General features: G+C 43.1%; 2 protein-coding genes across 2 annotated transcripts in view; one reads left to right on the top strand and one right to left on the bottom strand.

Annotated features, from left to right (window-relative positions):
- LOC118417377 overlaps positions 1 to 10,546 on the bottom strand; it is a 36,670-nt gene that overhangs the window by 7,986 nt on the left and 18,138 nt on the right. The window lies entirely within an intron of this gene.
- On the top strand, positions 5,889 to 10,226 carry LOC118417317 (phosphatidylinositol glycan anchor biosynthesis class U protein-like). Its single transcript, XM_035822841.1, has 5 exons — positions 5,889 to 6,215; positions 8,039 to 8,182; positions 8,369 to 8,493; positions 8,964 to 9,106; positions 9,439 to 10,226. The coding sequence occupies exons 1-5, from the start codon at positions 6,184 to 6,186 to the stop codon at positions 9,550 to 9,552; spliced, it is 558 nt and encodes a 185-aa protein (XP_035678734.1). The 5' UTR covers positions 5,889 to 6,183; the 3' UTR covers positions 9,553 to 10,226.

The following is a 10,546-nucleotide window of genomic DNA, read 5'->3' as shown; positions in this document are numbered from 1 at the left end:
TCAGAAATGTGTTACTCTCCATGTGCAACCTAACTAGCATTGTCTAACGAGGACAACGAAGCCTGTCTGGCTTTATGAAATATGTAAATATGTAAAACTTCCCTCCTCTTGTCTTCAGTGTTGATGGCTGTTTAAAGCGACACTCTACCCCGTTCTTCCTTCGAGACTGACGACACGTAGGAGAGTTTCAGCCCGAAAGTGAAGTTTGAGTACATCAAATCAATACAATATTAGTATCAAGTTAACATCCATATAATCTGCAGGGGCACATTTGTATCACCTGATCCCGTGCCATCACGTCTGCCCCGTGACTAATCAGAAGCTCACAAGTCCCGGTGTAGCCCCCAACAGCAGCCAGATGCAGGGGTGTGTACTGGAGCTGTACAGGGAGGAAGGTCAGGGTCAGTAGTGGCGGGTTCAACACGGACAACAGTTATCATGTGGATGAGAGGCAGTTCTAGATACTCACTACAGCTCCTGAAACGTCTTGATTTATGACATATATACACTTGGTTCTATATAGCTACCATAGAACTATTACTTTAGTTGTTTTTAAATATGCTGTACTTTTTGTGTGCTTGTCGTATTGTCTGGATCTCTGTGTGCCGCCATCAGCATCGGCTGCCGTTATTGTATCGTCTCACCTTTAATACATACAAGTAAAGTTTGAATACAACAAGTCAATACAAAATCAGTATCAATACCATGTACGTTACGCGCAAAGCATTTAACCGTGTTTCTTATTATCATATGGCATCTCTAGGTACGGCTATGGGTCACTGTTGGTGTACAACCTTCCAAACAGATTTCCCGTTTGGCTATTGTGGAAGGTGGTTTACAGTAGGTTTGGCGATGAAAATTAAAATTCTAATTAAACTGCAAATTTCTGTCGGAGATTTGTCACGGCACGAGCACGTACCAAAGAAAGATACGGCAAAACCTTTTACTTTTTAACTTCGTCTTGTGAACATATGAATTGATTGTAGGTAACGTTGTATGCTTATTTTATGCTAACGTAGTGGTGCTGTACAACAAGGCCGTAATTTAGCCGTTGGTTGCTAGTCTCTTGTTTTATTATGAATAAACCATTTGATTGATTCATTCATTGATTTAACATAAAGCATGACCGGATTTCAACTGGGAAGAATTGGGAACATTGTCAGGAGTGAAGTAAGAAATCGTTTCCACTTATGTCGTCCCATGTTCTCTACTTCAAGCAGGCCAGGAAGGAACAGGCAGCCAACCCTCCATCGAGCATCACTTTACTTCCCTGTCCGCAACAGACACTTCAGAGCGAAGATAGGGCTGTACAGTCACCTGCGAACTCATGTGACTACCTAAAGGATGGACGACACTGATGACAAAAGCGGTCCTCGACGACTTGATGGACGAACGTACGATATATATATACTTCAACCGCAGTCTGTGTAACGCAAGCTCCGCTGTCCGGGGCTAATTGGCCCCTCCCGGCAATGTAGGAAGCGCGATTAAATCAGGCTACTTTAACCGCTATTGTGTGATAAACTGAGCGATGCTAAGATGATAATCGCGACCAAATAGTTAGGTTGGGAACAACGAGCCAGACCGTCCCGGGTTGAGGTCAGAACACAGTTATTTCTACTTACATTGTCCCTCGCGTCCACCTCAGCTTTATGCTCAATCAGCAGCTCTGCCACCTCAGTCTGCCCGTTATAGCTGGCCACATGGAGGGGTGTCAGGTTATACTGGATAGAGCAACATTTGGGAGGATAACCGGTTACAACATGACAACACAGACGGTATGGTCACACAAAATGACATATTTTAATAGCTTTTCCTGCAAGAACATATATGGAATGAAACTCTTGTTAGCTAGCTATGTCCCCATGTTCGTAACGGTTCCATCAGTATAGCGACTACATTCTTATCTTGATTGGATGTTTTTGATTGACTAGATTAAGTCATCATCGCATTTATCCTTTAAGACAGTGTTAATCATGTCCCGGATCCACAAGATGAGGATGGCACAAAGTGAAGGTAAATCATGTTCTTACAAAGATAAGGTTTGACTTCCAGTCTGTAACCCTACATGACAAGATCAGTTTGCTTACCCAGAATCTGACATTGACGTCCACCCCAGCCTCCAGCCCCCTCCTCACAGTCTGCACGTCACCTTGCTCCACAGCCGTGTAGAACGTGTACAGGTCCATCTTCTCAGGACCTGCTGGCGGTAACATTGGAAAAATAAGGCATTGTAGAACGTTTTATAGCTTTAGTTTTATTTTTTATACTTTTATTTTAAATCTCTCAAAGATGTGAACACCAGAAAAGGTGCAGTTGACTATTCTAGCGTAAATGTCTAAAGTTATAAATGTCTGATTGACACGATAAAAGGGGTTTTTGTTATAAAACTAGAGTTCGGCGACCTCATACCGCCATAAAATATTTAGATCTGTAGTAGTAGTAGTAGCAGTAGCAGTAGCAGTAGCAGCAGCAGCAGCAGCAGCAGCAGCAGCAGTAGCAGTAGCAGTAGTAGTAGTAGTAGTAGTAGAGTCATATAGTGTATTACATCACTTTGGGGGTTATACCACCTTTTACAGGGCGGCATACCCTTTTCTTCTAGCTGAATACAAGACGGGGATGCGCCAGGTCTCCCGTCCGGGTGAATGATGTAAATTACCGTGTGGCTGATACGGTATGGAGGTAGATTATATGCAAATGACCTTATGCAGAAGCTTTATTGACACAACAAAAAGTAAAGTGACTTTCTTCAAATACAATTCAATCTCCACAACTAGATAAAAACGAAGATTTACTTCCGGAAGTTTCGAGTGACATCCGTCATTAGAATGAACTGTCAGAACAATTCAATACAAGTGCAGCTAACTAGAAAAAATGGTCCATTCACTAACTACTAAGGATCGTATGCAAATGTCACTCAAATGTTTGGCGGCTGGCCGTGCTGAAGTGCAAACACAGCATAGCGGGCAAATACATTGTATGATCAGACCACACCTTTGTACCGGCTGACTTTCATCAGCGCCCTTTGCGGCTTGTTTGTGAATTGCACCCAAAGTGACGCCGCTACCAACTAATGTCCTTTCTGGGGTCAACAACTAATCTCGAACCAGATCCACGGTGCGTAATGTATAGTATCAAACTTCCCGTGCCGGTGCCCGTTTGACTCCCTTAGCCGGCTATACTCCCTGGCCAGCTTTGATACTATCTTATGGCACCGTAGGATCTGCTTGGAGATTAGTCAACAACAAGGTTTCAAGGTAGCTAATCACCATAGTAAAGCAGCAGGTGCCATACCTGCTGATGTTTGTATAGTATTTTTTGCGACAACTTTTAATAAACATGAAGTGACGAAAATAGTTTTGCTGACATAAATGAAAAATAAAATGCTACCCAACACCAGGTACGCTATATGGTCAAACAGTAGTAGTCAACTTCTGTTTAATGTATAGGTATGACTTGTATGTTTTACAATACCAAACGCTTGTCTCACCACGGCATTTCAAGCCCTGATTCCTCTAATGTCTTACAGCATACCTGCAGCCATGTTGGATCAGAAAACCGTCCCTGGTGTTGTCTATCCGCTAACTTCGTCGGGACGGGACAACCGAACTCTCCAACATGGCGGCCGCCGCCCCATCACGAGACGAACAGGTGCGTCAGACTGGAGACTTTGGACCTTCATCACGAGACTTAACTTTGTTTGCCGTCCCACTCGGAGCTGGTAAATCAACACCTGCCGTGATAAGCAGGGACAGTTCAAACAGCGGAACAAAGAAAGGCGCGCGTAAATTCCACGACAGTCATATTCGTGCTCTTAACTCTCCCAAAATGTTAGGTTTGGTTTTTCGCTCTTGGAGACGACCCGCTAAACATTTCAGGCCGTCGTGCCGCACTTTACTCAACAAAGCCCCTCCAAACCTGCACCTCTCCGGTGCGACATGCACTAGGCACTGTTATCTGGTCGGAGGTACTCGTAGATCCACACTTTGCACATCCAAATACACATAAGGAAATCGCCCGACTCAGTTTCAGGCAAGTATTTCATATACTTTATTTGTTGTGATGAAACTTCAACATTGAGCGTTTGACCATTTCAGCAACAGTATACTGATTCTTCCATTTTCTGATGTTCAGAATCGTAATTAAATTGCAAACAATTGCCTAATTAAAAGTAAGCGACCGTTGACGATACTTACGTCTGTTCTCAGGGTTGGCTGATCAAAACTCAACGTTTACAAAATCAAGTACTTTGGTCTGCTGTCCACAATTTAACGATTGAATCAATCAAATGCCACTATTGTAAATAATACTGACGGGGGGGGGGGGGGTGCCCAAACATGACACGCTTTGTCACGCGCTCAAACTCACGGCGCTCCATCGCTAGTTGCCAGAGTGGCCCGGCTTTGATGGATGCATTTTTAACACATTCCTCTTAAAAACATACTTGGATAAGGAATGCGCTCATAATTTTCATGAGCTCTTCACGCTCTACGTTACAAGCGAGGCGTTTTCGTGAATGTATATTCCGATTTTGTGCTATTACAGCGTATCCTAACTTACCACGCTTTTGTAATTTTGCTCTCTTTAGAAGTTGGTGATGAATTTAAGTACAAAGAAATAAATAAGCATTAAATTTTATGATATTTCAGCTTTCTTTTGACAGTAAAGTTGTGATTGTATTTGTGTGTACTTCTTGCAGCGATATCTATGTTGTTTATACTGAATGGTCGGTTTTCTGCTCAACAAATATTATGAAGACCCAAATTTGTATTGTTTCGTTTTGTAGCGCCTTATTTCTTATGTGTATGACAGCTGTGTGACTGGTTGGCACAGGCCGCCAGTACGCAGTGACCGGTGACCGCAGTGATTCGGTGCTACCAACATTAATGTTGAAAGTCTATCCAAACAAGAAAGCTTCTGAAAAAAGCTGGCCGGTGCGTATTTTGGAAAAAGCCTGGATGTTAAACAAAATCACACGAAAAAAAGAGTCTTTAAACATCGAATTACTGAATTGGTCTTTCTTCTATTAAAAAAAAACACTACATGAGATTTGTCTAACAAAGAAAAAAAAATTTAGCAAGTGGGGTTCGAACCTACGATCTACGGCTGGAGAAGCAAACTAAGATAGGTACCGTGCTGTAGACCGCTCGGCCACGCTGGCACGATTACGCAATAGCACGTATACCGCTTCTCCTGTCTCATAGCCGAAATGAATCAATTAACAATTCTACATACGTTTCATTTAACGGCAGGGTTCTACGCTAGTATGACAGCAAAGAGTGATGTTTTGAGGTAAACTATCAGCAAGAATGTTTATAGACAATAACTGGTCTTCTAAACAACAAATGAGTTCAAAGTAAGGAACAATTCAACATTTCTGCTCAACGTTTCAACGTTTATTTTACATGCTCTACTGATGAGGTAATCTACTGAGACACCACCAGTGCTCCACAAACAACTTGTGCAAACTTGTGGCTGCAGCAAAACTACTGCCTGTAGAAGTGGTGTCGCATAAATTGTGAGAATAAAATCTTTGTACAACACCCCAAATGATTGCTCTAACAGGCAGCTTCAGCATCTATCGGAACTAATTTATTGCTACACAACAATTTGACCATGACGAATTGTTCAGGGGTGGGAATCACCTGATATTTGTATCGTTTGGGTCCATCGATTGGCTCTACTCCACACGGGGATTTGTGTAATGCGTAAGTAGTTACCATGGAGTGGCTGTACTCCACAAGGGGGTTTGTGTAAGTAGTTACACCATGGAGTGGCTGTACTCCACAAGGGGGTTTGTGTAAGTAGTTACACCATGGAGTGGCTGTACTCCACAAGGGGGTTTGTGTAAGTAGTTACCATGGAGCGGCTGTACTCCACAAGGGGGTTTGTGTAAGTAGTTACCATGGAGTGGCTGTACTCCACAAGGGGGTTTGTGTAAGTAGTTACACCATGGAGTGGCTGTACTCCACAAGGGGGTTTGTGTAAGTAGTTACACCATGGAGGGGCTGTACTCCACAAGGGGGTTTGTGTAAGTAGTTACCATGGAGTGGCTGTACTCCACAAGGGGGTTTGTGTAAGTAGTTACACCATGGAGTGGCTGTACTCCACAAGGGGGTTTGTGTAAGTAGTTACACCATGGAGGGGCTGTACTCCACAAGGGGGTTTGTGTAAGTAGTTACCATGGAGTGGCTGTACTCCACAAGGGGGTTTGTGTAAGTAATTGCACTTGCTGATACAAATCCGGTGACATGGCAAGACTTCCCATTGTAGAAGTAGTATCCGGTATTTTATTTGATACAAGCTCTCAGTAACATTTACTTTCTTTGCCCTTTACTGAAAGCACTGTCCTGTACATTTCCCTCCCTGGGGTGTCTTTACAAAAGCTACCTTCCTCAAGACCTCCGGAAGCTGAGAAGTGCAGAAGTCTGTCCTGGTCACCAGAAGTCTGTCCGTGTCTTCTTCTGAAGGAACCACAACCGGTTGTCTTGTGTCACCCTTCAGTCCTCTGTACTGAGCTTCGTCTTTCTCTGCACTTCTGTCTCCAGCTGATTCTTAGAGTCAGCCTGTCTTCAAAATGTTCACCACTTATTCTTACCTTCTCCTTCAAGACGCACAAAGCCAGCTTCAGCAGTGCTGCCTTAAAGCCTTTCACACCTTTACATTTTTGAGATGTCATCATGAGAAGATCTTCAACACCTTGTACATCTTACCTGTGTGTCTAGAAGAGAAGAACCCTATCCAGACTAAGGATGACCACCTCACCTGTCCTCTCTACCTTATGTTCCTTTCTTACCTCTGTGTCTAGAAGGGACAGGAAGTGAAATCTAAGGAAGACTACCTCACCTGTCCATCACCTGTCCTCTCTACCTTATGTTCTTACCTGTATGTCTAGAAGGAACAGCAGCTGCACCCTGATGAAGACTACGTCACCTCTGTCCTGCACACCTTGCTGTCCTACGCCCTCTGGCTGTCCTCTCTGCTGTTCCTGTCCTTCCTCTGTTTCCTGTCCTGGGATTTTCTCTCCGCCACTGTGGGGTTTGTGTGAGTGTCTAGTCTCTGTTTGGGTACTGTGGGGTTTGTGTGAGTGTCTAGTCTCTTTTTGGGTACTGTTGGGTTTGTGTGAGTGTCTAGTCTCTGTTTGGGTACTGTGGGGTTTGTGTGAGTGCCTAGTATCTGTTTGGGTACTGTGGGGTTTGTGTGAGTGTCTAGTATCTGTTTGGCCACTGTGGGGTTTGTGTGAGTGTCTAGTCTCTGTTTGGGTACTGTGGGGTTTGTGTGAGTGTCTAGTCTCTGTTTGGGTACTGTGGGGTTTGTGTGAGTGTCTAGTCTCTGTTTGGGTACTGTGGGGTTTGTGTGAGTGTCTAGTATCTGTTTGGGTACTGTGGGGTTTGTGTGAGTGCCTAGTATCTGTTTGGGTACTGTGGGGTTTGTGTGAGTGTCTCGTCTCTGTTTGGCCACTGTGGGGTTTGTGTGAGTGTCTAGTCTCTGTTTGGGTACTGTGGGGTTTGTGTGAGTGTCTAGTCTCTGTTTGGGTACTGTGGGGTTTGTGTGAGTGTCTAGTCTCTGTTTGGGTACTGTGGGGTTTGTGTCTGTTTGGCCACTGTGGGGTTTGTGTGAGTGCTAAAGATTTGTCTAGTGTGTCTGTTTGGTCATGGGAAGGCCTGAGGATACATGATTTAACTGTGGGACAACATTGTCAGAACAAAAATTTTCAATGTTATAAACCTTCAAATTTTTTCCCGTATGCACAACTGTATTTCTTATTTTTTTATCTTTTACCTTTTATCTGTTTTTCTCTAACCTTTATGCTATGTTAAGTAGCTTTTAGCTTGATATGCCAGCTGAGCTTACAATAAACATGATTATGGGAATATTTCCAATAGATTGCATACCTGCATGATATCTATCGTACCCAATAAAATTCTCCCCTACAAACGTTGTTCAGCCATTAAGCTTTGTGTATCCATGTATCAGGTGACATGATAAGTCCTGATATACAGGTGTTTACAAGTGTTTTTCCTCCACCCTCCTCCAGGATGCTGGCCCCCGACTTGACCCCCAACATGGGCCTCTTCTGGTACTTCTTCACTGAGATGTTCGAACATTTCTGCATCTTCTTCCTCTGCGTGTTTCAGCTCAACGCAGTCTTCTACGTCATTCCCCTCGCCATCAAACTCAGGTAGGAACACAGGAAGCATAAAGAATATTTTACATTCTACTTGAAAAATATCAGAATTAGACCATTTTGAGATGATATGTCTAATGTGTATCAGTCATGCAGTTTCTTAAGTAGAAAATGTGGAAGACATAATTTAATAGTATGAATAATTGTAGGAGTGTGAACAGTGTAAATGTGTTTCCATAGGGACCACCCCATGTTCCACCTGCACCTGTTAGTGGGCCTGACTGCAGTGTTTAAGTCCTACCCGACGTTCGGAGATGCAGCCCTGTTCCTGTCCCTGCTGCCGGTGTGGGGACACTGCTTCAAGTGTGAGTACTCCTTATATACACCACTGTGCAGCTGGTAGGCAAAAATGTAGGCAATGAATTTGCTTCATTATTTGTGAACCCCAGTGCTTGATAAGGAACCATCTGATACTACCTTTTGCTGATTGGTTGACCTAAAGGTCTGTCTCAAGTGTGAGTATAAGGAGTTTGCAAAGCATAGATTTGAAGTTTTCCCATCTTGAATTCCCGTTGGTCCTTGTTTCTAAACCTTCTAGAGTGGAATGCTGATATGCTGTGCCTTTTTCACGTAGTAAACCATAAACCTGCTATAGAAACAAATATGATAGACATTCTGTCATGTTTCAGACATGTGTAGGGTACAGTTATACAAGTGTGTGTTACAGGCACTATTAACCTGTTCTTGGTTGGTGTGCATGTGGCTGTACATCATCACATGTGTGTACTGTACAGTAATGTGTATACTGTAATGTGTGTAAATGTGTGTGTTACAGACATGAGAAACCTGTTCCTAGTGGTGTGCATGTGGCTATACAGCATCGTGCTGGCTCCCGTTCTCTGGCATCTCTGGATCTACTACGGCAGCGCGAACGCTAACTTCTTCTACGCAGTCACGCTGGCGTACGCAACAGCACAGGTATGGGTGGTCATGGGGGAACATTCGTTTTCAATTTCTTGAAATAGAAAAAAAAAGAATAAATATCTGTTGTCTGTTTTAAGTAACATTTATCTATTGCAGAAGTACCATCATCTAAGTTATTACATTTGCAGCAATGTCCATGTTAGTATCATTCAGCACCAGGGACCTTCCCAATGACACTGCCATCCGTGTCCCTGAATAACATTCACGCTCAGCCTGGCAGTGTCAGTGTGGCTGTCATTCAGCACCAATGTTAGTGCAAATGTGTGAAAGTTGTTACTTGGAAAAGCAATTCTTTAAGACGTCTTCCTCCATCCCACCCCCTGCAGATCTTCCTCCTGACAGACCTCCTGTACGCCTTCTTGAGACGAGAGTTCCACCTGAGACACGGGCCGGCCCCCAAGGAGGGCCAGGGGATGCCCATCCTTATGAACCTTAAGTGACGTCTCAGCCTACATCATTTCCACTTCAACACTGTCCAGTTGTGTGCTTTGTCTTCTGTACATAAACGTTTGTCATCAAACTGTGTGTGCAATCTTACAGGGGTATCCCATTGGTCTGCTGACTGCTGTACATTGGCGGCCTTTCTGTGTTCTAAATAGAATTTGTGTTAAACTTGACAGACAAGAGATTTGTTATTTTTATCAAGGAAATTTGTCGGGCTCACTTAGCCGCAGCGACAAAGCCAACGTAACACAGTCTCAGTGAGATTCGTGCTTTAGAGTGTATATTTTGATCTGAATACTTTTCTTTGCATGAACCTTTAGGTGACGTTGCATGAGGACCTAAACAATTATGTTTAACTTAGTGTCAGTGTGTGGCAGAGACTGTCATTCTCGTATAGGACTGTTTAGCCACAGTCGACGCTGTAGGGCTGATATCAATTAGGATTTTACCATGGTCAATATTGACTGAAGGAGGCCATATACATACAGTGCTGTGTCAGTGCAAAATTGCTGATATTTCCTCGCAGGATTTCATTGTGATAGAAATTGTGTCACTGTTTTTTTCTCATCAGATGAAATCTGTGTACAAATACGTTTTTAATATCCTGTGGAGATGAGTTTTTTTTCTATTTAATAAATGGGCAACATGAGAAGAAAGAGTCGTTGTGACCATAAGATTTGTGCTTGCATGTCGTATTTATTGAAGATGTCTGTCTACATGTCTATGTCTATTAAATGTCATGGAGTACACATTGGTGGATTAGAAAGTATTGTGTAGGAAAGTTTATCATAGACTTAAAACATTACATAGGCTTTGGCAAGAAAACATGACTCGATATCCCATACTGGTGTCTCACTCTTTTTACTACAGACACATTCTGCATACAAAGTTGGTGTTTCTCAACCTCATTAATTACAAATCTGTAGCTACTGCTGTTATACATAAGTAACTGCTATATGCAATAAACAATGTACATAGCACAAATGTAAA

Source organism: Branchiostoma floridae, chromosome 6, assembly GCF_000003815.2.
Source record: "Branchiostoma floridae strain S238N-H82 chromosome 6, Bfl_VNyyK, whole genome shotgun sequence".
Lineage (NCBI taxonomy): Eukaryota > Metazoa > Chordata > Leptocardii > Amphioxiformes > Branchiostomatidae > Branchiostoma > Branchiostoma floridae.
This window is presented reverse-complemented; position numbering and strand designations above follow the sequence as displayed.